Below are 27,998 nucleotides of genomic sequence, written 5' to 3'. Positions count from 1 at the left end.
TTAATTCGTATGTATCGTAAGATCTAATTTTTTCCTCAGTGTTTTATATACCTAGTGATGCTGTCTGATTTGAATCTAGTCATATGAAAACACAGCTTTTTTTGTCATCCTTCTTCTTAGCACATAGCAATGTGCACTTCAGCACATGCTTACATAAGTTAGACAGCACTTCCTAAGTAGATGGAGAAAATTCAACAGCATTATGTTTGTGTAAAGAGCCATTGTTTGTCATTTTTACTTGTACAATTCAGAGGTTTGTAAACTAGATTGTGAACCTAAATCTTGCCACTGTCACTTTTATTAGAGGTCTCGAGTTGTGGAGCTGTACAATTTTGCAGGAGCATCTAAATTTGAGTTAGAGCAAATCTGGGAAAACTATCCCAGTTGGTAGACTAGGAAAAATCTGAAGTGTTGTGGAAGATGGTTTACTGAATGGCAGACACATCACAAACTAGCTATATATGTTTTAAACAACAAACCGCTAGAAAACCAACATGTAGTTACTGTTTTGCACAGGAGCAGCCATTTCCTGGTTTTTGTGTTCCTGAAAAAAAAATGTAGCCCAATTTTGAAAAAATTAGTGTGCGAAACAAGATCTGTACTCCTGTGTAGTGGACGAGGAGTGTCAATGATGCAGTACACTGGCTGTTAATAAATAAATCAGCTAAATGCTCATGAGGCAGCTATGTTAATTACAATATTGAAACAGGGGGTGTAATGCATATTAAAGTTCTGTTTGTTCTGCAGCGTTTCCTGTCGACGGTGTGTTGTGGTTGGTAACGGAGGAGTACTTCGAAATAAGACGTTAGGGGAAAAAATTGACTCATATGATGTGATAATAAGGTAAATGGTATTTATTTTTCATTTTCTTTACATATGGGGAGTTAAAAACTTTTGTTGTAAGCCAGTAGCTTTATAGTTCAGTTATTATACAAATGAAAATTTATAAAAGCTCCCATTATTGTTACATCCTTAAAAAAACAAAAAATCAGCGTTTTATTAGACAGATGTAAGGGAGGAACAATGTGTGCATTCTGTTTCATGGATGGATACATGCATGCAAGATGCTGCTATCAGAGATGGGTCTGGGTATGTGACAGTCCAGAGCCCTGTATGTGCCCCTTGCTGTGAGCCAGCATCCTGGGCAGCCCTGCCTCTTACTTTCCATACCATGCCTGTCTTTCCTTTGTGCTAGCACATGTATTGCTTGGAGTGGATTAAAAGTAACACTTACACTGTGAAGTCCACCTCAAGGCACGTGTCATCTGGAGCATGATGTTAGCGTCTGTCCCTTCCTCAAACGCTTTAGCTTGTACTGGAAGCATACCAGAGGGTGCTGGGATCTGGAGGAGAGGTATTTAGATCAGGGAAACTGAAAAAGTGCTCGGAGTGTGTGGGCGTGTTGGTGTGTGGGGATGTTCTAATGCCAAGCAAGCTGAAATGGACTATTTAGCTAATTATAACAGTATTTTCTGCATAATAATAAGAATTTTAAAAAAATCACCGGTTTCTTCTCTACGGAAACTGAGATAGTAACCAATAACATGGCCTTTCTGCCAGTAGGTATGTTGTCAGATGGTGTGCCTGAACCCTCTTTCATTAAAACCTTTGCCGTTTCAGTTTCTGCTTCAATATTGTCTGAACCTCATTGTTACTTCGCTGTCAGTGATGCAAGGAAGCTCCATGAATTATTTTTAACTTATTTCAAGTATTTGGATTTAATCCTTCAATTTAAAAGCTCCCTGTACATCTATTTGCTCTTCTTAAAATGGGAATCTTTACATATGCTGGTGTCACACATTTAAAAATGGGCAGTTCTAAAACCAAAATTGCTTCAGAAATACAGTATGCATTTTTTTTACTGTGAATGAACAAAGAGGTGATGTTTGCATTCTGTATTTAATAACTTGTTGTGATTAAAGCTTTGAAATGTTCTTTTGTCTACCTGCCTTATTTTGTAAAACATTTGCTCCCAACCAACATACCTCCTATTGTGAGCAGTCAGTTGCGTTAGCAGACCGAAGTATGCCTGAGTACTCCAAAGAATATGCAACACAGCCATCAAGCAAAAACTGCAAGATGGAGAGTTAAACACAGCTCATTTGGCACCTCAGAGCAAAAGAGACCTTACCCAGAAGAGACTACCTGCTTGCTGCTTACTAATATGTTGTAACACAAAGCAGTGGTAGCTGTACGGGAACTATTAAAACAAAAAGCGCTATAAATATGTATCAGCATCATATATGCAGTCATAATCCCTGTTGCCATATGCTGTAGACAGTGAAGAGTATTAAAACACTCTTGAATTGTCTTTTGTGGGAATCAGGTCATCTAGTAATGTGAATGGGGCAGCTGGTAATTTTTCAAGCAAGATATTCTTAGTTTTTTTCCAGTTGCTGTGATTGATTTAAAATTGGAAAGTTTCTGCTGAAGTGACATGTTATAAGTAATCATGCAGTTGTACTCTAAACCACCTTGGCCAAGTTCCCATATGTACTTGATCCCTCTAGGTTAGCAGGTGATGCAGGAGGTGCCTGGTAATTGCTCATCAACTGTGTAATGTGATAAGTGAACACTGGGCCCCTAACCCCTTGCATGCCTGGATGTGCTGCCTGCCTTGCAGACTTCTGTGTGTGCCAGCCACACATAGAAAGGACAGATGTGTGGGGTAGTCATTGCAATCTCTGCATCTCTGTCTTCTGCAGAATGAATAATGGCCCTGTTATAGGGTACGAAGAGGATGTTGGGAGAAGGACAACTTTCCGCCTTTCTTACCCAGAATCCATCTTCTCAGATCCGATCCACTACGACCCCAATACAACTGTTGTGATCATTGTCTTCAAACCACGTGACTTAAAGTGGCTTTGGGAGATACTAGGCGGTCAGAAAATTGTGAGTTTAAATATTTATGCAATTTTGTACTCTGCTTGCCACACAAAACAGATATATCTCCTATGAGATGTATGTGTTTTGCTTTTAACCGTAGCTGTCCTGGCTGGGAAGAATGCTGGATCTCCCATTCAGTCTATTCAGTTTCCCTTTCCCTTGTATGCCTCTGTTCTTTCTCACTCCTACATTCAATTTGGTTGTTCGCCCCAAAGCAGTTATCTTCTCAGAAATATATTTATCTTGTTCTAGCACCGTTTCATATTCTGATACACATGCTCCAGCCATTTCCAAGGTTATTTTATCCTGCGCACCTGGTGAAATTACAGAATAGTTTTTTAAGGGACCCCTCTTTGGAGGTCTTAAGTCCAAAACCCCTGCCCAAAGAAAATGGGTCCAAGCTCAAAGCTATACCAGTTTCTCAGGGCCTTGTCCAGGTAAGTTTCAATTATTTCCAGGGATATTTCTACAACCTCTGTTTCAGTGCTGCACTACTTTCACAGGAAAGAATTTCTCCTCATCCTTTCACTGTGTACCCTAGGATCTTAGTCTGATTCTGTCTTTTTTTTTTTTAATCCTCTACCAGTTATTTAAAGATGGGCGGAAAAAAACCACACTCCTCAGACCCTTCTTGCACGACATGTGCCCTGGCCCTCTACTCATTTTAGTGACCCTCTATTGAATTTGCCCCAGTTCAATGCTCTCTCTTGTACTGGGGCTGGGAGGAACCCAAAATGGTGTTTGTGAGACCACAGGCAGGCTCAGTTCAAAGTACTTGAGAGAGATCACTTTTGTGTACTTGCTCCATGTGTTCTTGTTAAAGGAGCCAAGTACATAATAAACATTTGTTGCCTCCAGGGCACAGTGCTGGTGCATGTTGTCCACCAGGGACTTTTCTGCGAAGATGCTTGGCAGCCAACCAACCCTAACCTCTGCTGCAGCAGGGGTTTGTCCTGTTGCAGGAGCACAATTTGGCACATACTCTTACTGAATTCTGTCTAGGAGGTTCAACGTTCCTTTTCTTCTTCCTCAAAGTGCTGCTTTTGGATTTTGCTTTGGCTAGAATTAGAGTTGCTACCAAAACAAATTCAACTGTGTATAGCAGTTAAAAATGTGTGGTTACTTGCCTGTTACAGAATGCTAAAGGCTTTTGGAAGAAACCAGCTCTGAACATGATATACAAATCTAATCAAATCAGGATTCTTGATCCCAGCATCACCAGAAAAACAGCTTATGATTGGCTTCATTTCCCAACAAGGTTTCCCAAAAAAGAGGTAAGCTTTCTTCTTTTTTAGCTTTTAGTTACATGCCACCAAAGAAATAATTATTTCATTATTATAGGGGGACTGTGTTAGAACATCTTTCAGGTTCTCATTGCATAAGCTTAGGTTTAGGTGATGTTCGGAGAAAAAAAAAAAAAGATGAGAAAATGGAGTTCAGAAAGTGTCTAGTCTTGTAAGCCAAAATCTCTATGGGTTCAATAATTAGTATTAACTATCTCTGTCTACAAATATTGTCTCATTTCCTTTTACAAATTAGGAAGAGCAGACAGGCATTGGAACACGATGGATCTGAAGAACCTCTAGAAATATTAAGGCGTTTTGAATTACTAAATGTAGGGCTTTTTTCTTAAAAACAAACAAATAGTAATTTTAACACTGCTGCAATTTTATTCTGCTGGGGGTGGGTAGGAACTGGGGAACATACAGGATATTCCAGACCTGCTCTAATGATGTAGATCTAACAGCATTCTTGTACTTACTGATTTGATGCCAAGCTAAGTAATGAGTTAACCAACAATTTGGATATATTAAAAAACAAACAAACAAAACATTTTAACTGTCAGCTTCTGGCTGAAGAATGTTCTTTGATGAAAGGTAAGGCTTCAAGTTGGAGACGTCCCTTGTGCAGTCAGGACTGACCACGTGCTGTTTAACAGAAATGCTTGTACAAATGCAGTTCTCTTGGGTCACAGTCATTGCACGGAGCTGCTTCATCAGGATCAGCCAACTGACACACATGGAAACTTCTGACAAGCTGCTACTGCAGATTATCTACCACAACTGTTTTCCAGTTTAATCCCTCTAATGTTTGAGGGAGTTGTTTTGTGGTTTGTTTGTTTTCTTATGTGTGTTTTTTGGTGTTTTTTTGTTATTGTTGATTTATTTTTTATTTTTTAAGTCTAGTAGTGTCTTTGTCTCCCCTACGAACTCTCAAACTGGAATTCCCAGTTTGGCTGCATGCTTGCCAGGGCTCCATGGCATTTCAGCTCTTCAGCTGAGAGTGAGAAGAGGGCAGCACAGAAGTTGGAAGCTTATTAATCTCCTAAAGGGCCACAGAGCATCCATGGCTTTCATGGTTCCAGAAATCTCTTCTGTCCTTTCCTGTGCTGCTCCTCTCAGTGGAAGTAAAAGTGAAGCTGGTGCTGTCAGTGAGCCAAGCAGATGTGTGTGGTGTCCTGGAGCTGATACACAGGTGCAGGCTGCTCAGTCCTTCTGAGTAATGTGTATGTTCTTTGTTTCTCTCCTGCTTGCTGGGTGCCCCTGATTGGAGCTGGAGCAGAGCATGTCTGTGGTAGGATATAGGTACCCCTTTCTGCCTCTTCTGCTTCCTCTTGCTCTATTCCCAGGGTTTTACAGCCCCACGTCCCAGACAGCAGCAACAACTGAGCTCAGGTGTACTTGTCCTCACTTCTCCCATCACACAGAGGCAGGCTGTGGCTGGCTTGGAGCCTGCACATCTGCAGTCGCTCTGGCACAGTTGATGCGTAGCAGCTCAGTTAAGTCAGGGTTCGTGTTGGGTGGTCTGTTGCAGGACCCAGTTTGGAGCTCTCTGTATTTAGAGCGCATCCCTGGGGTGGAGGTGTGGGGGGCTACGGCTGCCTATGTTATCCTATGTATCAGCCCCCTCTGCCTGAAAAGATGCCAAAGGCAGCTGTTACTGTCGCTGCCTTTACCATTAAGCAAACATTATATTCTCTGGGTGTGCATTTGTGCTTAGTCCTGCAAGCATTTCTGTTTCTCTGCCAGCAAATATGATGGTATTAACAGAGCTGGGAAGAACAACTGTAAAATCAAATGTGCCTCCCCAGCAGCAGTAAAGTCAAAAAGTGTTAGAGTCATTGCAGCACTATGCCTGTTCCCACTGAACACGACTGGCTGAACAAAATTTATTGCAGGCCAAGATCTGTGGATTTTGCTAGGGCAAGTCAGGATCTGCAGTCAGTGATAGCAGTTCTGCTTGGCAGAATCCACAGAAAATCAGTTTGCTTGATAAGAACTTCCTTTGAGGTTTGGTTGGACAAAAGAGCATGCTTAAAGCATGAAAATGTAGTTTAAAAGTAGGTCTATTATTAGAATTACTATATTCCTTTGAGGTGAACTGTATCTTTATGATAGGCAAGGGTAAATAGAACTAGTTTTTGCAACCTGTGGTATTCCTGAGCTTTCCAAATAAGACCAATTCTGACAGGTAACATGCCTGTCATAATTTCGGGGGACTATTTAATATGGACGTTGCAACAGGTGCACCACTAAGTTTATGGTATTGGGCCCCCCAGGGTGGAACACTGCATTGCTAATTGGCAGAAACCCTGGGCAGTGGTGCGCATTTTAAGTCGATGTCATTTTTTGAGTACCCCAAAAGCTGTAAAAAGGTACAAGAAAAAAAGATCATGTAAAAGATAGTTCAATTCTGTGATTTTAATTAGGAGAGCTAATTAAAGAGTTGTTAGTAACTTTTCCCTGGGGATTTGTTCCTTTATCATATAATACAAAGAAATATTTTTGTGTCATTGAGTTCTGCCTTCTCTATGTGCAGAATTATCTACTGCTGGTTTGCCTGCTTTGTTTTCAGAGGCAAATGATCTGAGCCTTGAGTAAGAATTCAAAAAAGAAGGTGATTTTGTGCTCACTTTAGGGTTTGACTGCAACTACTGAAAGTGTTCAGTTCATTTGGTCTCTGATAAAACTGTTATTTTAGCCAAGACTGGCACGTCTGCCTGAAAGTTTTACCCATTTATAGGGAATTTTTCCTTTAAGATTCATCAGCTGGTATGATGAAAGAAATTACCCCTGTGTACAAACCTTGCCTCAATTACTTCCTTAGATCATTTTAGCTGCTGCTAAAAGAGTCATGTCTGTTATCATAAAATGTACACGATGCTTCCAAAGAGTTCTCTGGTCTTGTTAGAAATGCAAATCTTCAGTTAGATGCTCTTAAGTTTGCACGATTAAAACCTGTTTATCGCCTGCTCTTGGTATTTTAAGTTGCATTTACTTCTGAACTTTCTTACTGTAGGGAGACAAGCAATTTTATCTACAGTGTCCTTTCTTCTAATGAAAATACTGGGGGAAGATCTAAAGCTGCCTTTTCATGAATTTCCCTGCTGAAAAAGTTCAACTGTAGCCAAGTTAATGCAGCTGTAGTGCACATTTTTGGTTTGATGATTAAAAAAAAGATTTGAGACATGTCATATTCTGTTCACTGGGATCTTAGTCATCTAGAAACTTTCTGAACGTATCTGATAACTCCATCACATTTGATTGAGGAGAAACTGTCTCCAATATATAGAAGTGTGACTGGTTTGGTGAAAGTAGGTTGCTGAGTGGAGGGGTGGCAGGACCTTACTGATGCCTCTGCTGAGGGAAGAGCTACAGTACAGGCTCAGCTCTTGCTAGAAAAGCAGAAAATCTAAGGGAAGGCTGACACAGCAGGTACCCTGGTCATGGAAAAGCGGCAGGCAGCACCTTACTCCTTTATGAGACAGGAGGGGATCCAACCCCAAAACAAAATGTTTGTAGAAGAGCTAGGCTTCCTGGTTTCTGCTGCCTTTTTTCTTAGCTTTGCTGTTCACATCAAGCTGCCAGTTAATTATGCATGCATGTTGTTTGTGTTCTCTTTTAGAAACCCAAGCACCCAACAACGGGGTTAATTGCCATTACACTAGCATTTCACATTTGTCATGAAGTTCACCTGGCAGGCTTCAAGTACGACTTCACTGACAGAAACAGTTCTTTGCACTACTATGGCAACGATACAATGTCTCAGATGATGCAGGTAAGGTGCACTTGTTTATGCTGAGGGGCATGCTTTGAGAAATACTGCTGATAAGTGAGGAAGGCAATGCAATTAGATAAAAGCATGGACTGCAGGTTAGAAAGGCCTCCCATCTTCTACTGGTTCAGCTGCTCATGGGTTAACATTGCTTAAACTCACATCTCTGCTTTTGTTTCTGAAAAATGTGGGTAATATTTGTCTCTTGAGCTACACCTTATTCTGTAACGTCATCATTTGTGTGCTCTGTTTTGCTTTAATGATGTTCTTCCTAGGCTACGCAACTTTTGTTTGTAGAGGCATATTTGTTAGCACTGTCAGAACATGAATAGACAACTGTTCTTGTTTAAGTTCTTTATCTTTGGCAGCTACTTGGAAAACTTGTCTTAGTTGCCAAATTTCTTTAATAAGAAAGAAGTGAAGGAGTTAAAACCTATAAACTTGCAGTTGGGGAAAGAGCTGAATTTCAGAATTGAAGAGTAGAAAAGAAAAGTAGCTCTTACAGAGGGATAGGAAGAGAAGGAAGTGCTTCCAGAAGGTGGAAGCCACAACTCACCAGGGAAGGAAGCAGCAGGAGGCTGGCAGACATCAGGAGTGCCTTCTCCTCCTGCAGAGAAGTGTTTTTGTACAGCCGTGCCTCTATTTTCTTTTAATGTCTCTGCTCTTGCCTTCAGCTCTGTACTCTGAGCATCTCAGTCTTGGCCCTTTACATCAATGTGAACAGTTTTCTCATCCATATGCACACCTAGTATAGTGTGTTGGTTCCAAGTGGGGCTTATTTTCTTTCCTCCTCCCTTTCTTGAAAATGTAGTATGGGGCAATGTCCATAGGAGCCTCTCAAGTCTCTCTGAGGAGTCCTACATGCCCTCTGCTCTGAGATAATTTTCCTCTGACACTGCACTTACAGTCATTTTCAGGTTGTTCTCTACAGGTGCTTTGCTTTTTTTTCTTCTTTTTCCCAATATACCTAAGGCTTGAGTAAGGTTGATCACTAGTTGAATAGACATTTATAACTTTCCTGAAATCTCAAAACTTGAAACAGAAACATTATCCGTGATTCTGTGGTATAGTATAATGTTTAGAACTCAATGCTACGTGTATAATCTTCTATAGAGCATTTACTCTGAATTCATTTTAATTTTTGGATTCTGTGTCCAGTAAGCTTACCTGAAGCACGAGGTCCTTTGAATTCCCTGTAGTCCCCAGTGGATGTTTTGGATTTCCTTGTGCTGTCCTCCACTAACCTCAGTGGTCTCTTGGATTATCTGGGGCCCTGCATGAGAGAGCACTGAAAATGGGTTGGTTTGGGCTTGTTAGAGCTGACTGACAGGACACATTCAAGCTACAAATGTCTCGTGTGCTCTTTGAGAACCTGGGTTGAGCTTTGAGAATTACTCATTTTCTGACTGCTTGTGTTGTAAATGTCGTTATGCTGCTGTTGCCTATAAGCCCAGGGAGGAGCTGGGAGAGTTAGTAAAGGAAGGACTTCTGTCCTACAGATTTGGTTTGTGTCCTAATAGAAAGTCTAGTGTAGTTTTGAGCAATGGGTTCACTCACCTGTTTTCTTGGGAGACCGAACTACAGCCAATGCTAAGAAGTCTTTTCCCTAGAGCCTTCCTGCTCTTAGCATCTTCCAAGCAACACAAGTAATTAGAAGGAAAGAACAACAAAGTGGTGCTTCTGGTAATAAGTTGAATTTATTTTTTTTTAATTATTATTCCCTCACATCTCTTTAGAATGAATACCATGACATCAACGCTGAGCAGAAATTTTTGAAGAAGCTTATAGACAAGAACTTTGTGGTCAATTTGACGTGAAAGATGGAAAATATGAAGAACAATCACTATTTTCAAGATTCAAAAAAAATTTTATTTTTTTGTATGACACTTTTATTTTTTAAGTGCAACATAACTGTTTACTGTTTAAAAGGAGCACAGAAACCTCACAAGGCAGAAGCTTCTTCTAAGCCTGAGGATAATGGATTGATGCAAGCAGAGAACTGAATTTCTGTGAAGCTATTTAATAATGGGGAAAAACATGAAACTTTCAGCTGAAAGTATCAGGGATATAGAAAAAAAATGTGATCCACATGACTTATTTATCAGCAAGAACTATTTCCAAATGTTTAATTCTTTGGAATATCTTCCTTTCTAACATTGTCCTCCAAAAAGGTTACACTGTCAAGAGACTGTGAAGAGTGTTTAGGTAATAGATGGATGTAAAGTCTTGAATCTCTCGTAATCTGAAAGTGGCTTTAAAAACAATGCCTATATATCATTACTGTGTCTGGGAGAAGGGGAAACATACAAAGCACACAGGCTTTAGTCTGTCCTACTCCTGAGCAGAGAACATCATCTTCAGTGAAGAAGCTACAGCCTGCACTGGTCATCAACTCTGAACTGCTGTCTGCGTGTGCCAAAGGTGAAGACCCTTTGGTTTGATTTGTGGATTTGTTGGTATTGACAATGCTTGTGTTGTATCCGGTTTGTGAAAAACTTGCCCTGTGCTGTGCTTCCAATAAATTTTACAAGTTTTGACTTCTCTTAGGAAAGAGGGAGTTTGAAGGCTGAAGATTTGTCTTAATTACTTGTCTGTTACTTCCCCCAAACCACAAGAGGAATGCGAGCTGGGATGGAGATACTCACACTTGAGTTTAAATTCAGAGGAAATGTTTGTTGGATCTCCAGGACAGGATCTAATGTATCTTTCTGTTCCCTTGTCAAGTATCAAGATAACTTTTCCAGACTAGCATTATCCCCTTTTTCACATGCTGTAATGCATATCCAACTTTGAAATGCATCAATGTGAACAACAACTGTTCCTGTTTTTGGTAGTGGAGCATGCTAGGGAACATCCAAGGTGTACATCAGAAGAATTATCGTTTTGGCTTCTGCTAATCTCTTCCATTTTCACTTTTAGATTTAAAGAATGTGTCTGAACTAAATTATTTAGCAATAGGAATTTACATGGGATTTTATGAAAGTATTTAATGGGATGGTTACGTTTCCTGTATTGATTTTGTCTCAGACAGGCCTGCTGAGTTAGTTGAATTTGTTAGGGAATGACCTTGACAACTATCAGAGATGAAATGAAAAAGTGGAATGCTATTCTAATTCTTCCATGGGATATACATGTATGTATCTTTTTTTATTATGTCAAGTTTGTCTGAAGATCTTTTGGTTATCTTGATCAATCACACCTAAAGAAAGCAAAAAAGTCTGCTTCAAAAAAAAAAAAAAAGGACCCAAAACCAAAAAAAAAAAAAAAAAGCTCTTCAAAGTTGGTAGAAAAAAGCTTTGCTTTTTAATAAAATGATAGAGACCAGTGCAAGCAATTAAGATATGATCCCAAGCCTCTAGCAGCTCATAAGCACAGTATTGTCTTTTTTCAGGAGCTGAGGATTACAAAAGTACTGAACAGCTACACAGAAGAGTAAGCATTGAAGTAACCAGAGATCAGTCTCATCCTTTCCTATTTCTCTTGCAGAGTGCAGTACGTATCTGAAAACTGCCTGTAGTTCTCATCTTTCTCTTTAGCCAGTTCTCATATTTTTCTTTAGCCCTTTGGTTCTGCCATCTGGGAATTGCTGAGTGCAACATGACTTGCAGGCAAATCTCACCCAAAGAAGAGGTGCCTTTTGCTGCACGGTGTTTTCACCTGATGACTCTTGAGTTTTGTTTGGTTTCAAGCAAATTGGACGTATTCAAAATAACTGTGGATGTCATAAAAATCTGCATCCCCCTTGTGGTACAGGCACTGCCATGAGTGTGGCAGTTCAGCCACCTCAGGTGATTCCTGTGTGGGGTCACTCCTTGTCCAACTGGGCGCACAGAGGAGAGGGGCATGCCAGAGGTCCTGGGGGCAGCGGGGCAGTTGCCTGTCCTGGCAGAAGTGAGGGAAACCACACTTTCTTCACAAGGTGATGGAAGGAGTCTTACTCAGTTGCTGAGTATAGCCTTCTCCCACCCCCTTTATAACGTGCACATTTCTGAGGCTTTGAGAAGGTCTCTGCTTGAAAATCTGAACAGAAATAGGTGGGGTTTTGTACCAGAAAGCAGTGATGCTACTATTTTTAGCTCTACCATAATGTATACTCATGATTATTTCAGTTAATTAGTAAGTTTTGTATGTGACTGAATAGCACCAGACCTGCAGTGATTTAAACTACTGACAACAGCAATTCCACATGAAAAAAAAATTCCAAGGCAAAGGTTTTCATAAAGCTCACAACACTGACCTTTCTTTGCATGGAAGCCCTAGCAGGTGTCTCACCGTGCCAAGGGCGGAGCCAGGCAGAGGTGGTGGGCTGCATCCCCCCTAGGAACCCGGGGTTGCTCCCAGAGTCAGCCCTGGCTCCCCCAAGTGTTGTGGGGTGCCCTGCTGTTGTGGGCTGCCTGCCAGGGTACGGCCTCATCTGCCTGACATCCCACACCATGCTGACTGTGAGGACTTCTGTACAGGAGAGCTGTTGGGTTTGCCCTCTCCTTGCAGTGTCTGGTTCTTGTGATGGTGCTGGCTGCTTCCCTCTTCTTCTCCAGCCGCTCTCCCTGGCAGAGGGAGGAGGGCAGCGAGCTGTGCTTTTGAAGATGTGGGTGTTTTCTCTGCTTTATTGCCTTGCCAGAGAGATTCTTCTAAACTGATTCCTTCTCCTAATGTTTTCCTAGGAAAGTCTTCTGCCTTTGGTTTTGTTCCAATAGACTTAAGAATCCAGACAAAAGAATTAGAAAAGAAGGATTCATAATGTCCCCCAAACTCTTTTTACTTATAATAGTCTCCTTTATTTTTATTTTATTTTTTAATCACACCAGTGTTATGGTCTCCCTAAGCCTTTTTTAAAACTATCGTGTTTGTTATTTTCCATGTGTTTAGTATGCTGTCTACAGGCATATATCCCTATCAGCTGCTCCTTCTTACTTCTTCTTAGGAAGTCTCCCCACTTGTACATCTTTCAATTTTTGGCAATTAAACAGTACTCCTGTGGATGTTTTCTCCTTGCTTCTTTTCCTCCTGCAGGAAAGTTGAGTCAGTGTAGGTTGAGGTTGCCCTCACAGGAAGGTGACTCAGGAAAGTTTAGAGCCAGGCCTGTTCACTTGGGCCTGAGCCAAGAGTTAACGCTGTTGATAAACCATAGGGCACTGTTTTTAAAGCACAGCCTGCTGGCCGCCAGCTCTTGTCTTCAATAATAAGCTGTGAGCTACCTGATTCACTGTTTTTCCCCTGTAAGATGTTTTGGTAGGGTTCTGTGTATGCCAGCACTGCTTCATCAGCCTCACTTCATGAGGTTGTTTTGTGCTGTTCTACCTTGAGAACAGTTACTGCTTTTACACGGACTTCATGTAGGCAGGAATAACGCTATGTACTCTGTCAGTAATGTCTACAGATCATGGTGTCTATTTTATCGGGGCACATGTTTTCAAAAGTAGCTTGCAATACCAAAGATTAGGCTTGGGACTTTTTTTTTTTTTAAAGAATAATAACAATAACAAAAAAGCAATAATGCTTACTCTGAATATTTCAATCTCTTTGAGACTGAGTTGATATTAAGATTTTCTTTTCCCTTTTTGTCATTCCTAAAGGCAAGGTTTCTGCACTGAAACTTTATTGTACAAGCTGCCCATTACGTTGATCACATCATCAGTGGTGAAGCTGTCACGTTTTGAATCCCAGGGTGCTGCAAGCCTTATTTCCGTGTCTGGTAACAGCGTAACTACCTAGGTGCCGGGTACCTCATGTGAAGTGCTTTTCTGTATCAATTGGAGATGGTTTCACCACTGCTTCCTATCTTCCCATTCTCCAGCAGTCTGCTGAATTTCAAGCCAGCAGCATCTTGCAGCAAAGGTGATCCTGCGTTTTATCTGCCACCCCCCTACAAAATGCTCCACCATCAGAAAGACCCAACTCTAAAGTACCAACATATACACACAGACACACACACACAGACAGATAACGTGCTTCAGCCAGAGTTCCGTTTGGCTCAGACTTTTAGGGTGCCTGTTTGTTTTTGTCAGTATCTTTTCCTCTGCTGTAATAATTAAGGGAAGTTCTGAGATACGACCTAAGAAGGAAGGTCACAAATTATTGCACTAAATATGAATTTGAGAGTGCTTAAAAGGTAACAAAACCATGTTCCAGTGACTCTGTGTTGAGAATAATACAGAATCACAAGGTTGGTGTTTAATAATCAGTGCATGATATTTCTAGTTTCCTACGCCATGTTTCTCTTTTTAACAGTGCCCTGGCAGGTAATATAAACACCTTAACTTTTAAGCGGAGTCTGATTTTTAAGAACGTACAAAGCTCAACATCTGTTTCTGGTATAGGTAATTAATTATTTGCCATTTTTCTTAAGTTTTATATGCCTTTAAAGTGCCAACTGTATTTTGAAGACATTCTTAGAGTTTTTCAAGTGAAATTTTGAATGCTACAAATGGAAAGAAATTATTTTTCTGTGAATAAATTGTGTTAAAGATGCTGCCCTCAAGCTTATTTTTGTAAGGCCCGTGCCGTGTGTGTGCCCAAGCCCATTATTAGTGCCGTGTAAAGTAAATAAGGGATTGTCAGATGTGGCATCAAGTTTCAAAATGAACTTCTGTGGTTAGTAGGGCAAACAGGGCTGAAAATTTTTGAGCCTAGGTACAGTACCTGAACTGTGCTGCAGGTAGAAATATCACTCTTGGCTGATTAAAAGCACAGCTGGGACATATTTGTGGGCAACGTCAAGATGAGCATCCTCCTGACATTGTTTCGTGGCTTTTTAATCTTACCTGCCTTACTGCCTTATTTCAGGGGAATGCTAAAATAGATGTTTAACTAGGAAGATGTGTGTGATGAATGACTTTAGATTGGAAGCAATCAACACTGATTTCAGTACTTCACTCATGTTGTCTTTTCTCTTTCCTCCTGTGCAGTAAAAATGAGATGATGGGGAGCGGGGACCTGCTTAGCTGGCGGCTTCAAGGAGCTTGAGGGCAATTTAAAACACAGCTGCCTGCCCCAAGTGGTGGTTATTCAATGCATTCATTTTGGTATTGACCTTTGCAGGAGTTCACCTGCTTGCAGGGAATGCCCATCTTTGAGGTGAGACCACGGGCTGCAATCCACTCTCTGCAGTGGAGCAACAGATCATCACTGAGCTAGTTAGTGACAAACTGGTTGCCACTGTCAAACCAGCTTTTTGCCACAGGAGAAAAAATGGGACATGGGGAGATCAGCAGAATGGGAAAAGCTGTTCTCAAATGATCGGAAGAGCTAGGGATGTAACAGGCGTCTCAAAGCCTGGGCAGCCCACAGCCAACTTTGGCTTTTTGGCTGAGTGTAACCACCCAACAACGCATCTCATACCTATTTGATTTTTCAGCTTCCCTACATCCTGCCCCCCGTGCCTTTTTCAGCTGCACTCCTGCACACACCGCTGTCCCCAGCCCATAACCCCTGCTCCTTGCCGAACCCTTGCTCTGTGCAGTGCATCAGGAATGCACCAGTGCCCTGGCGGGAGCCCCTCACACCCCAGATTCCCCTGGGTCCACAGCTGCCATCTCCTGCTAAATGCAATGCTAGGGCAATGCCTTCCTCTCAGGGAGTTAAGGTAAGCCTTGTCAGCAAGGAGGAAACAAAGAAAAATCTGCATTTATATATAGATTTGTTTTTTCATATCAGGTTGTCAGTGGCTTCAGAGAGTCCTTGTAGTCTGATACATGTATTTGGTGGGTTGAGTGTTCCTTCTAATAACCCTGATTAATGAAGAGAGGATTTTTTTTAAAGATATTTAATAAGATATTTTTTTCAAATCAGTACAAAAATTTTAAATACAAAATTATTTGCTTTTGACATATCTCATATATTCTGGAAACATACCCAAGTCACCAATGCCTGGTAAGCTGTCCATCCGTTCCTGCCAACGTTCCGTAAAATTTCTGAGATAAAGCACCACATTATATATATCACTGGAGTCCTTAGTCAATGTTAGACTGCATTAAACTCTGCATTTAAATAACAGTAATGCCAGTTAAATCCAATTTTAGTTCTGTATGAAAAATCTAGTTCATTTTTGAATCAAAAGCAGTAGCATTAGCTAAGACATGGAAGAAGTGAGGAGTATTTGACTCTTTCAACTAACGTGTGTGATGTGCAGCACTGTACAGGGAAACACAGAAAAGGACACTGTCATTTTTAAATTAATACTCTTGAGGTGAGATTAGCACCATTGATGAACAGACAGTTCTTGCATAAAAGTTGCTTTTCCCCACATACAGAAAAGATTGAGGCCTCTGCAGATTCTCCTAGACAATTGGTAACATATAAATAAGGATTGGAAATCAGCTTTTATTTAAAATGAAGTTGTTGGATAAATTTTTATGATCAGTATTGCTGGTAAAGTTATTGATTGATCTCAGTCAATGAATTAGTTAATTAGCAAGCAGAGCTACTTCTGCTTTGCCTAGTCGTCGAAGAGTAAACTGATTCAATTTTGGCTGAGTGGCAGAATACCTGTATCTTATTACAAGCCAGACAGACTGCAGGTTTTTAGCATGAATACAGGAATCGAAGCAAATTTATACCACCCTGCTGCATTGCCACATGTCAGCCAAGATGTCTTAATCATGGCATAAAGCAAATAGGAAGACTTTAAATTTTGTATGATCTACCACATCTGCTTCAACAGTGCAAATGCAGATGGAGGCTTTTTGGGTGCTGTGGCATTTGGAGGTGAACCCAGTGCCCACTGGAGTCAGGCACCTTTCTGGGTCCAGAAACCCCTGGAGAAAGCTCTCGGAATGGTTATGCCATCAGTATTCCTTTTCCATAATAAACAAATAGTTTAGGAAAACAACACAAAACAAAAACCTGCAGGAATATCTTACACAGGGGAAGAGAAATAAAGATCTCCAGCTAAGAGAACCTCTGCCTGTCTGGTAGCCCTGCTGTCAAAAACAAAAACAAACAAACAAAAAAAATCAACCCCCACAATAAAACAAAACAAAACAAAACCAACCCACCGCCAAAAACCCCCCAAACAAGTAAAAAGCCACTCAATTTTTTCCATGTAATTTGACACTGACCTACTATGTTTTCAGTCACTGTTTCTCATCTCATAACTATGATCAATGCATCAATTAAATATGCAACAGGAGAGTGATGTAAACTGATTTGAACCTTAGTATTGCATTATTGTGAATGAAATGAAGCATGGCGTCACAGAAATATATAATGTACAGCTAATATGTCCCCCTTGGGTGCAAAACGACTGTTTATGAACCTGATACACACCTTTAAATATGTTCACCACACTTTTTTTTATATCTAGCTGTGCATAATGTTAAACTTTGTATTTTTTTTTTTTTTGTACAAGATGGTCCGAAACAGTCATTAAATGCATCTTTCATGGTATAAGAGTTTTAAGCGGAGAAGAAAGGTTTAGATTTGTATGTGTGTGTTTGACTGTCTGGTTTTTGTTTTTACATGGGATACAATAAATATCCTGAAAAAGATGAATGAACGTATTGCCCAGCATAGAGTCCTGCTGCCTGTTCGGATGGCATCTGAACGTAAACCTTGTCTCCGTGCATCAGCTGAACGACGGCACTCCCGGAGGCTTGGTCCAGGAAGCCCTTCTTGTACTCATCGTAGGTGTACATCAGCGGCTCGTTGTTCTTGAACAAAGCCACCCATACGCTGGCCCCTTTACAGTGAACATGGTAGGCGAAGTAGTAGATCCCGGGGATCTCGCAGGTGAAGATCCCTGTTGCGGGGTTGTAGTTCTGCCGGCCATTGTAGAGAAGTTTGTCGAACTTCACAGGCACGCCAACCCGGGGGAAGGGAGTGAGGAGCTCCGCCGTGAATGCGGGCATCTCGTAGACAGCACCGGCGGCCTTGCCCTTCTTGCCCGCGTAGCCGTAAGGGGGCTTGACGCCATCTATCCCCGGCCCCACCTCAGGCAGGTACTGTCCCACAGCCGGTGGAGTTGGGGGGATGATCACTGGGGGACCAGGTGGCCCGGGAGGGCCGGGGGGCCCCTGGAGGCCGGGCTGGCCAGGGGGTCCAAGCGCCCCGGGCTTTCCCGGGGGACCCTGCAGCCCCGCAGCCCCAGGTTTGCCCACACCAGGGAAGCCAGGGGGGCCGGGCAGGCCAGGTTCACCCTTGGCCCCAGGCAGTCCTGGGGGGCCGATGGGACCACTGGGCCCTGCGATGCCTGGGATCCCTGAGGGGCCCTGAAGCCCCTGGGCGCCGGGCAGCCCTGGCTCGCCCTTCGGCCCCACGAGCCCCGGAACGCCCGGCAGCCCCGGCAAGCCCTTCTGCCCGGCTTCCCCCTTGGGCCCTGTGGGGCCCGGCAGCCCCCGCAGCCCGGGGGCTCCCACTTCCCCGGGGAAACCTGGCTTCCCGGGGAACCCCTGCAAGCCGGGTTCACCCTTGGGGCCCACTGGTCCCGGTGGCCCCATGGCACCACCTTCTCCTTTGGGTCCTGGGAAGCCCACAGCACCGGGGGGGCCCATGATGCCTGGCAGGCCTGGTTGGCCTGGCTCTCCCGGAGGCCCCCCAATGCCGGGTGGCCCTGCGTGCCCTTTTTCCCCCTTGGGCCCCAGGGGGCCGGGCAGGCCGCCCACCCCACGCTCACCTTTGGGCCCGGGGAAGCCCGGCTTCCCAACCCCGGGGAGGCCAGGGGGCCCCGGCAAGCCTGGCAAGCCTTGCTCCCCTTTGCCGCCCGGGAAGCCCGGCTGGCCAGGGATGCCGTCTTGGCCGGGTTTGCCGACACCAGGCACACCGGGAGGGCCTTGCATTCCAGGGACCCCCGGGGGTCCCTGTGGCCCCAGCTCACCTGGTGGGCCAGGCTTACCCAGGGGACCCTGTGGTCCGGGGAACCCCACCATCCCCGGCTTCCCGACCCCTGGCAGACCCACAGGGCCAGGGGGGCCGGGCAGCCCGGGCGGACCCTTCAGTCCTGGCAAACCCGGGATCCCGACACCCTTCTCCCCTTTTGGACCAGGGATCCCAGGGGCCCCTGGGGGACCCTTCATCCCAGGTTCACCCTTAGGTCCTGGCTGTCCCTGCAGCCCTGGAGCACCTGCCTTCCCTATTCCTGGAAGTCCATGAGGTCCCGGTGGTCCCTGTGGCCCTGGTATCCCCATGGGCCCAACCTCCCCCTTCGGTCCCATCTCCCCTCTTGGCCCTGGTGGCCCCATCACTCCCGGTTTCCCAGGCATCCCTGGCAAACCCGGCTTCCCAATTCCTGGATATCCTTGTGGACCTGGTTTTCCTTTGGCTCCTGGCACGCCATGACCTGGTAATCCTGGTGGCCCTGGTGGCCCTCTTGGTCCAGGCTCACCAGGGGGACCTTGCTCACCCCTCAAGCTGCGCACAGGCATTTCTGGGTTGGAGAGGAAAGAAACAGGGAAGGGGGAAGGGGGGAGAAAAAAGGTGGATGTAATCACATCTCTTGAAAAACACAAAGGTAATTTTGAACTGAACGTGCTTCTTATGGTACCTCTTGTTTTTGTGGTAGGTGGAAAAATCGAACTGGCCAGAAAATTACTGGCTGATGTTTGTAATTAGGAGGATGTTCTTGCTGTTTTGCGTACCCCAAACTTGCGTGTGTATTTCTGTTTATATGAAATACTTGTTTTGCATCCTCTTTGCTTATTTTTTGTCACGTAAAAGCCATTTATTAGTGTTTCCATGTATACAATATTAAGCAGTGAAACCTGCCTTTTCTCCCATATTACTGTAGACTAGCCTATGAGTTTAAGAGGGACACAGGAGCTGCTCGGTGTGCTCGTGCAATAGGAGTACTTCACCCCTTAAGGGGTGAAGTAACTTGTTGTAGGGGCCCTACTTGTTGTAGGGGCTTACATTAGCAAGAATTCCTCGATTAACATCAATAAAATAAGGTTGCAACACTAAAAAGTTTAAGTTTGGTATGACTTGCTTTTTAAACAAGGCTTTAGTTCACATTAAAATGTTACTGGAAACCTACAGCCTTACCTGGCATTGCTAAGCTCTCAAAAGTTTTTGGCATAGCCATGGCTAATTAGATCTCCCTCTAAACACTTCACAAAATGCTTTTTATTGTCCCAAATCACATTTTTATTTGTGTGTGTGACCATTTGGCATTTCAGGTTGAGGTGAGGGAGGCGCTGCCTGGGAGCGGTTGTGCTGGGTGCTGGTTGCTTTTCAAGCTGCTGACTTTTGTTTGTAGTGGGAAGTCTGGTTCTCTCCTGCTCTAAAATGGAAGAAGTGAGAGCTTTGGGATTTGGGGGAAGGAGACAGATGAGGTTTCAGGGCAAGAGAATTGACTGTTCTCTGAGAGGCAGAAACCCTCTCTCTCTGCATATTTTGCATTTTATGCATATAGAAAACCTTTGCTTACAAGACAGGTTGGTTTTAGTACAGTGAGTTGTGCTTGTTTAGACGCTCCAAAAACAGGCCCTAAAATGCTCCGTTTCCCACTGCAGTCAGTAGAAGCTGTGATTACTCTGAACCTTTAAAAAGGCAGAGAGTTAACCAGCTGGGCTGAGGCTGCACATACACTTGCTGTCCCCACAAGGATTGTATGACACTGGACGTTACTGGTCTGGACATTTTTAGTTGCTTTCTTAAATATTCTAGTACTTTCCAAAGTTCTTTTACCGAACTCTGAAAGTGCTCGTTTGTGCAGGCTTGTGCAGCAACACCCTGTATGTTCAACGTGTTAGTCCCACAGATAACCTACAGAAAGATGACTTCAAGAATCAAAAGAGCAAATCTACACTACATCCAGCCAGCAGCAGCCCACTCCCCCTGTTTGACTACCCATGGGCAAACACTGCCGCAGGGAGCCATGTGTGTCCCCGTGCAGGGTTGGTGAGGGGCCTGCTTACCTTTTTCTTTCTTGGGAGCCATGTCCTTGCCAAGCAGGGGCACCTGTGGGACCTCCTTCATGTACTGAGGCAGGTGGGGATACTCCTTCCCGTACTGCATGTGTGGCACCTCCTTGCCCATGTGCTGCATCGGGATGCCTTCTTTGCCCAGCGGCATGTGAGGTACTTGTTGTCCAAGGGCTTGGTACTGGGGCACCTGGGGTGGCAGCTGCTTGATGCCATAGTAGACGCCACCCTGAGTGGACCTCACCAGCTGCAGGTACATGGCGACAGCCACCGCCAGCAGCTGCACGGGGACCAGCAGCACGGCCATCACCTGTGAAAAAAACAGCAAAACCCACAGTTGGCAGGAAATGGTTTTATATTATACTTGGTTCATCACCTAGAGCTGCTACTGTGGGCCTGGATGGTGGGAAGCATGGAGTGCCCACGTGAGGAGAGCGTGTGAGCGGCTGCAACGTGGGGTGAGCTCATGGGGCGCTGCAGGCATCAAGCCCTTGGGGGGTGTCCAGTGTTGTCCCTGCTCACTGCTGTAGGGCTAGGTACAAGTACCAGGAGTGCTGGCACTGGCCATCAGAGAAGCCTTTTCTCTCGCTGTTCTCTGGTGTTGTGAGGGTTATAGACCAGGTGGTGATATCTCACTCAGTTCTTGTGTTCTGCTGCTGCTCTGAGTTCCCCAGTAGTTTGCCTTAGCAGAGCATTTAGAGAAAGGCTTGCTCTTCTTTTAAAACACCTCTCCCTCACTTTGTTCTGTGAACTCTGATGGCTCAAAGGAAATTCGGATGTGATTGTTATTGAGGGAGGGTAAACTAAAACTGTGCAGGATACTGTGATTCCGCCATTTTCCTATTTGCGTTTTTCAGGAGGTTTTCTCCCCACAGATGTTGTAACGTCACTGTTGTCGTTAAAACAACCAGCAGAAAGTTAGTATTTTCTATCCTAACCAGACAAGCGCCGACTAAACCGTGGGTTCCCAACAGCCGCTAGGTGGAGCACATGCTACACCGCGGCCTGCCCGCAGCCCCCTTCCCGCCCAGGAGCGCGAGGGCTCGGCTCTCGCCCGCTGCCGTGTGGTGAGGGGAAGCGGAGCCGAGTCCCACAGGGACTGTGGAGCACCCAGACCCCAAAGGGCAGCCGCTCGCCCAGCAAAGCATTTCAGCAGGGACGTCATCTCCAGTGAGTTCTGCGTGGCTCTTCGCCCCCAGCTCGGTGCTTTGCTGTGAGCTGAAGGGATGGGTGTGAGGTAGGCAGAGTCCCTGTCCCACAGCTTGAACACCCTTCGGCCCCAAGTGACTTCTTTTGGGTCTCTTCTGTCAGCTTTTCGATTCCTTTCTGCACCATAAACTGCACCTAAAAACTGGCTTAGGCCTCGGCTGCCTGTAGGGTAACACCTGCCTCAATGTGCAGGGAAAATCCCAGCTGCTGGAGAGCTTGCAGCTTTCCCTGTGTTGTGGAGGAAGAGCACTGCTTGTGTCAGGAGAGAAATGCCGTGAAACCTTGGGAAGAAAAACAATAGAAGGTGTTGGATAATCTGGGGCTGTTGTTAAAGCCTAGAAGTATAAAGGGCAGGGTGGACTTTGAAGAATGAGGTTATTAAATTAGTGCCTTGCTACTTTGCTGTTCTGGTGGCCATTTTTTTCCTTTTTTCTTTTTAAAAAAATAAATTGCTTCAGTGGAATAAGTGGAGAGGGAAATAGGTAAAATTCCTTTGGATTTAATTTTTCTCTTTGTTTTCATAGCAAGATGTGGTTTTTGTGCGCAAGTGGGAGCTATTTGAAGTAATTGAAAAAAATTCCTACGGGGAGACACCAGTCTCCCCACAGAGGAGAGAAAACCAAACCTCCCATGCTTGCCACTGAGCCCCCGGCCCTGCCAAGCCTAATGCAACGCACCTGCAGCTTTACAGGCACAGGGGAAGTTTGTGTGCGTGCGTGGAAATTGTGAGGGCAATCAGGCAAGAGCTTCGAGAGATAGGAAGGCTCCAGAAAATGAGGTGACCTCACTGCATCTGTGTTTCCTTTAAATTTTTTTTCCCTCGTCATAACCAAAACAGCGTGGCCTGGAAATGACAGATTGCTTCTAATCTATTGACTTTGGCCGGGGCTGGTGCCTGTGAGGTGGAAGGTGGGGGTTTATTTACTGAGCGACCTCGGGCTAGATGGGACTTGGCCGACGTCTTTGTGGGAGGAGGTCAGTGTCTCCCGGCGGCCCCACATGCACTGTCTGGGTCTCGGGATCCACCGCAGGTACCTGGGAAGGGACATGCTGGGTGCTGGCCATGCATCCCAGAGAAAGGGGTCCGGCAAAATTAACCTTGATGAGGAATGAGGTGAAGCTGTGTGTGTGACTGCTGTTGCTCACTGCCTCCCCATAATGGGCTACAGCTCTTGGGGACTGTCTTGGTAAGGCAAGCCTGCCCTGGAGCATGAGGCATCCCTGGGGATGCCTTCGGAGCCGCAGCTCATTGCCTCTCATCCTGCTTGGCTTCTCTGCAAAGTCCCTTGTGTGCTTGGAAGGGGAAGTTGGAGGTCTCTTTCTGCCCTGCAGTTTGTTTCTGAATGCCTGGGTGCATAGCTCTAGTTGTTTAAAGACCTCACTAGGAAGCTATCAGCATCTTTAAAAGCCTAAAAGCTACTGGAAACCTTGGTCTTGGTTTTTAAAAGAAGTGTATAGATCCTAAACATTGGACATGTCTGTCAGAGCTTATGAATAGCAAAAGTAGATTCTGATAGCAGTGACACAGAGTAAGGACAATATCAGAGCGAGGAGGAGAAAAATACGTGCTGAAGATGCAGCCAAAGTGTAAGACTTCCCGCACCCTTCACCCATTTCTCAACAGTTTCGGGATGACCTCCAAACGCATTCGTGTAGCGTGATCCAAAGTGCTTTCAACGGTATCTGTCAGCAGAGCGATAAGCTAACTTTGGAACAGGATTTTCCTGGGCTTCTATCAGAAAGCAATGAGAACGTGTCTACATGTTTATGGCAGGTAAATCCTTAACTGTTTGAATGTCTGAAGAAAGGAGGAGGACAATCTGCCGTGTCTTCACGCGCAGCCCAGCATATGTCTCTCCTGCTCCAGCAGATGTGGTGTGGCATGTCATTTTGCTGCCATCGTTCAGATTATGACACAGTAAATATTTTACTTTACCTAGGGTGGGGCAAGCAACTTGATGGCAAAGGAAAATTATCCCAAACCACAATGTTCAACTGCGTGTGTGTGAACACGTGTGGCTCTCTCTGTGGGTGAGAGAGAGTCCCTGGAAAAAAAATGCAGTTTTACGGGCAAAGCTCAAGTGAGAACATTTCTCAATAATCTCTTTGGTAGAGCTTTTCTCCTGAGAAAACTAGAAAGGACCTCCCTCTGGCTGTTTGTGTTTGTCAGCAGAAACTGAAGACAAAACAAAATGTACCAGCAGTCATAATTCTTAAATTAGTGTGAAGAAATAATGGCTGTTTTAGCCTAATTGGGTGAAGAATGTATGGAAAGAGTGATGCCCGTCTGTGTGGGACTTGAAATCATAGGTGGTCTTGTGAAGGGTGGAAGCCAGACCTTGTTTAATCGGTTGTTACAGGGAAGCGACTGCTCTGCAACCAATTTTCAGGTTAAGCAGAACTTACCAGCGTCTCAGAACCTGGAAGCCACTTGCTCCAGGACTAGCTCTATCGGCTTAATTTGCCACAGCCTGTGAAGTGCTGTGTTTCCCAAAGCTGCACAAGGCACAGTGAGCATATATCTCAGGGACTCAAAATCTTCTGCCGTCGGGTCCTTTCCATGGGGGCTTCCTAAAGCTGTGGGACCTGCTCCCCGCTGCACAGAGGGCATGGACTGCCAGCACTTGGGTTTCCACATGGAAATGAGCACCAGAAAACTTGCAAAGTGAGCGTCCCAGTGACTCTGGAGAGTTTGCGCCTGGAAGAGTGCTACTAAAAACGTCTGGTGCCAAAAAGCAATGTTCTCTGAGATGTTTTTGGCTTGAGATCAAGAGTGCTTAGGAACATAGCTACTTTTGGAGTATCCTTGATCGCATTACCAAGTACTTACAGTGGTGTACCCAGGGATGACTCTTGTCTTGGGGTGTCCGATCCCACCTGGAACCCCACAAACCTCACTGAAGTCTCTCCCTGTCATACAGAGGCATGCAGGGAAGCAGAGTGCCAAGCCAGCAGCAAACAATGTGGCCCAGCCAGCGAGGAGAAGCACAGCTGCATGGCAGAGCGCTGGCTGGCAGGTCCAAACGCACGGCAGCCCTCTGTGGGGATTTCCCTGGCTCTCAGCTCACAGACAGAGGTATGTGGCATCCCAGGCTGAGGCAAAAAAGGGCTTGCAAGAGGTGATAGCCATTTTCTATTTTCCTTTTTAGTGTTACTTTGGTAACAAATAGCATATATTGTTACTGTTTATATGACATTGTTCCTTAAACCTCTGTGTTAAACCTGCAAGTACATGCACACCCCATGCACCCCTATACTTTTCTTTTAATGTCCCGACCAGCTCTAAAGCATTAAACTAAATCAATGGGCATATCTTTTTCTTTTTTTTTTTTTCTCCCCCCCCCCCCCCCCCCCCCCCCCAGTTTGTAAACCAATTCTAACCCAGCTAGCTTTCTTCTAAGAATTTTTCACAAAATTCACAAAAGAAAGAGCAGCCATCAAGGCTTTAATTCCTGTGGTTGCTCAGCACCAGTGAGTGGCTGGTGTGACTATGACTGGGGAATGCTTTTATGCTTTTTTATGTCAGAAGTCAAGTATGTGGGCTTCTCCTTCCTGGAAGCACCACGGCAATGTGCACGTGACTTGAGCAGTGATCTTCCTAGCACATTGTTGTCCACAGTTTTCAGACTTGATTTCAAAACTTAATCTCAGCTAAAATTAATCTCTGCAACATTAGTCCTTAACTCCCTTGAGGACAGATTTGTGTATCGCCAAATACTTTCCGAATGGATGTGAGGAGGCATTGTGCTGCACAGAAATTGAATTTCAGTGGCAACTTGCATTTTTAGGGGCAGGAAAAACTGACAGCCTTCTGCTTGCCAAAGAATTTTGTTTGCTCAGTGCTTAGGGTGCCACTTAATACACACATTACCACTTCAAGGTAAAAAAACTCTTCTGCCTTTCTGTGCCAAACAGGGTTTTATGTCATTTGAACAGATGTTTTCAAATTTGCAATCAAACTAATTAAACTCCTAATTTAGAGGTTTTCTTTTTGTATGTTCAGTTGCAATCCACATATAAACAGGAAGTGAGGGCAACAAAATGTAACTTGGCACAAATTTCCCCTCGAAGTTCCGTAACACAAATTGAGAGTAGCTCTACCAATTTAATTTTATTTTCGGTGGTAGAAAGCACAAGGGCTGGGGGGAGACAGCGACCCTGTGTGCAGGCTGTCGTGCTACCAGGAAGAAATGTCTCTTCCATGCCAGCTTTAGACTGTCCTTCATCATTTGGCTTCTGACAGTGTCTGCAGCGTCACTGGGGGTGATGCCTGCTTCCTTAGTGGGTGAAGAGTTTACCTTCCTAAAGTGCCTGTGTACTCAGCAGGGAGGAAAGATCATGGCAAACTGGGATTTGTTAAATGCAGTCCTGCATTCTTGTCTCCTGTGAAACTCTCCCACAAAGATCAGGTTTGTTTATTTTTTTTTTCCTCCCTCCTTTTCACTGCCCCCTCCAAGGAAACAAAGTAGTGTTGAGTGTCTGTGCTCCATTTGAGTTGCTGAGGAACAGCTATTGTTCAGTATGTTAAAAATAAATTAGATCATTTTGCTCAAGGTCTAACAACTGTGTCTGATTATCATGTGGTATTTAGTAAATCTAAGACAGTCATAACAAGGATTGTCACAGTGAACATTTTAAAATGCACACATGCATAAACCTGCTGCTGATGGGGAATATCCAGTATGTCATGGATGCTATTTCTGTTTTTTAATTCAAAATGGTGCCTCAAGTTGCTTTCTTAGAGAAGTGTGAAAACATCTAGATAAATGTCTTAATCTTAAAAACAGATTATAATCTATAAACTGCCTTTGGCTTCAGTGGTAATTACACAATCTCTTCTTGCACTGCCTGGGGAGATATCTTCATTTATCCATTTATAAATCTATTTCCAAAGATGAAGCAACTGTCTCTGCTCCGATCTTTTTCCAAATAGATCAGTACATGTGCTCGGGCTGGATGGTGATCCAGCTATCTGGGTGAGAATGGCACCGTTCAACTTGCCCCGTTTCGTACTTTCAAACAGTGTACATTTGTGTGCATGTGTCTGTATCTACATACATGTGAAAACACTTGTCTACGCACAGATATTTATGTGTGCATGGATGTGAAAACACACACATCCTTTGCCTTCTCCCTGCACTCAGTCTGCTGCGAGCCCGCCTGGGGGCAGCCAGACAGCCATCTCCTGCTCAGTGCGACTTTGGGCATGAGGAGACGGGCACCTCCACCACCCCCAGCTCCCAGTCACAGGGCCCTGCCGATTCAACAAAGGCAACAAGCTCCTGATTTACGGCATGCAGAAGCGGCCCTGCCTTGCCTGGTGGTGCGGATGTGCTTGCATGCAGCACTGCTCAGCCTCGGGGCGGGGAGGAAGGACTGATTTAGGAGAATGTTTGCAGAAAAGCATGCAACTCTAATTATGGGATTAGAATTAATTGTAGGTAGGATTTAGCAAACACCTGCCTTTGAATACATTTTCCTGTTCTCTGCCATGCGGCAGACGCTTGAATCCCCTGCCTAATGCTCTCCTCTGGGCAGTTTGCCTGCGGTCCTGGTGGCAGGCGGCTGTGATGGAGACATCTCAGTGACAGGCTGTGCCAACTCCCTGTGCAGCAGCTGGCTGCGAAGGTGTGGAAACCAGGCCCAGTAACACAAAGCGATCAAAGCCCAGCGCTGCCTGTCTGCTTATCAGCCCCGGTCACCTTCTGGTGCAGTGCTGGGACTGGCTGAACCTCGAAACGTTGATAGCGGGCTGTGGTGGTTACTGTTTGCAAAATGGTGTGGGCAGACAGCTACAGGCTTTCTCTGACAGCCTTCCTTCTCAGCTGTCTCATCACTCTGATGCCAGCCTTGCTCTGGCAGGTGGGCTTTCAAGTGACCCCGTGAGATGCCCTATCGATCGGTGTATGGGGGTAGACAAAGGTGGGGGCAGGAGGCTGTCCCCAGCTGTGGCAACTAAATCGAATTACATGTGACCTGCATTTTCACCCA

At 44.6% G+C, this 27,998-nt stretch overlaps 2 protein-coding genes across 25 annotated transcripts in view; one reads left to right on the top strand and one right to left on the bottom strand.

Moving 5' to 3' along the window:
* ST3GAL6 (ST3 beta-galactoside alpha-2,3-sialyltransferase 6) overlaps positions 1–16,861 on the top strand; it is a 47,394-nt gene extending 30,533 nt beyond the window's left edge. For 13 of the 14 annotated variants that reach the window (XM_035541018.2, XM_035541022.2, XM_050708388.1 and 10 more), the window contains 5 exons: positions 748–843; positions 2,706–2,892; positions 4,023–4,160; positions 7,792–7,944; positions 9,678–10,492. In XM_035541018.2, coding sequence (XP_035396911.1) covers positions 748–843; positions 2,706–2,892; positions 4,023–4,160; positions 7,792–7,944; positions 9,678–9,758 — 655 coding nt within the window. In that variant the 3' untranslated portion in view covers positions 9,759–10,492. Of the gene's footprint in view, positions 1–747; positions 844–2,705; positions 2,893–4,022; positions 4,161–7,791; positions 7,945–9,677; positions 10,493–13,517 lie in introns of those variants that run through there. The other variant, XM_035541033.2, reaches the window with a different exon arrangement.
* A 218-nt stretch (positions 16,862–17,079) lies between these two features.
* COL8A1 (collagen type VIII alpha 1 chain) overlaps positions 17,080–27,998 on the bottom strand; it is an 86,691-nt gene continuing 75,772 nt past the window's right edge. For all 11 annotated transcript variants that reach the window (XM_035540996.2, XM_050708383.1, XM_035540997.2 and 8 more), the window contains 2 exons: positions 20,793–21,108; positions 17,080–19,303 (listed from right to left, as the gene is read on the bottom strand). In XM_035540996.2, the coding sequence (XP_035396889.1) occupies positions 17,397–19,303; positions 20,793–21,105 (2,220 nt within the window). In that variant the 5' untranslated portion in view covers positions 21,106–21,108 and the 3' untranslated portion in view covers positions 17,080–17,396. The remainder of the gene's footprint in view (positions 19,304–20,792; positions 21,109–27,998) is intronic.

The sequence above is a fragment of the Cygnus atratus genome, chromosome 1 (assembly GCF_013377495.2).
Source record: "Cygnus atratus isolate AKBS03 ecotype Queensland, Australia chromosome 1, CAtr_DNAZoo_HiC_assembly, whole genome shotgun sequence".
Taxonomy (NCBI): domain Eukaryota; kingdom Metazoa; phylum Chordata; class Aves; order Anseriformes; family Anatidae; genus Cygnus; species Cygnus atratus.
Note: the sequence above shows the minus strand (reverse complement) of the source record. Positions and strands in the feature narration are given on the sequence as shown.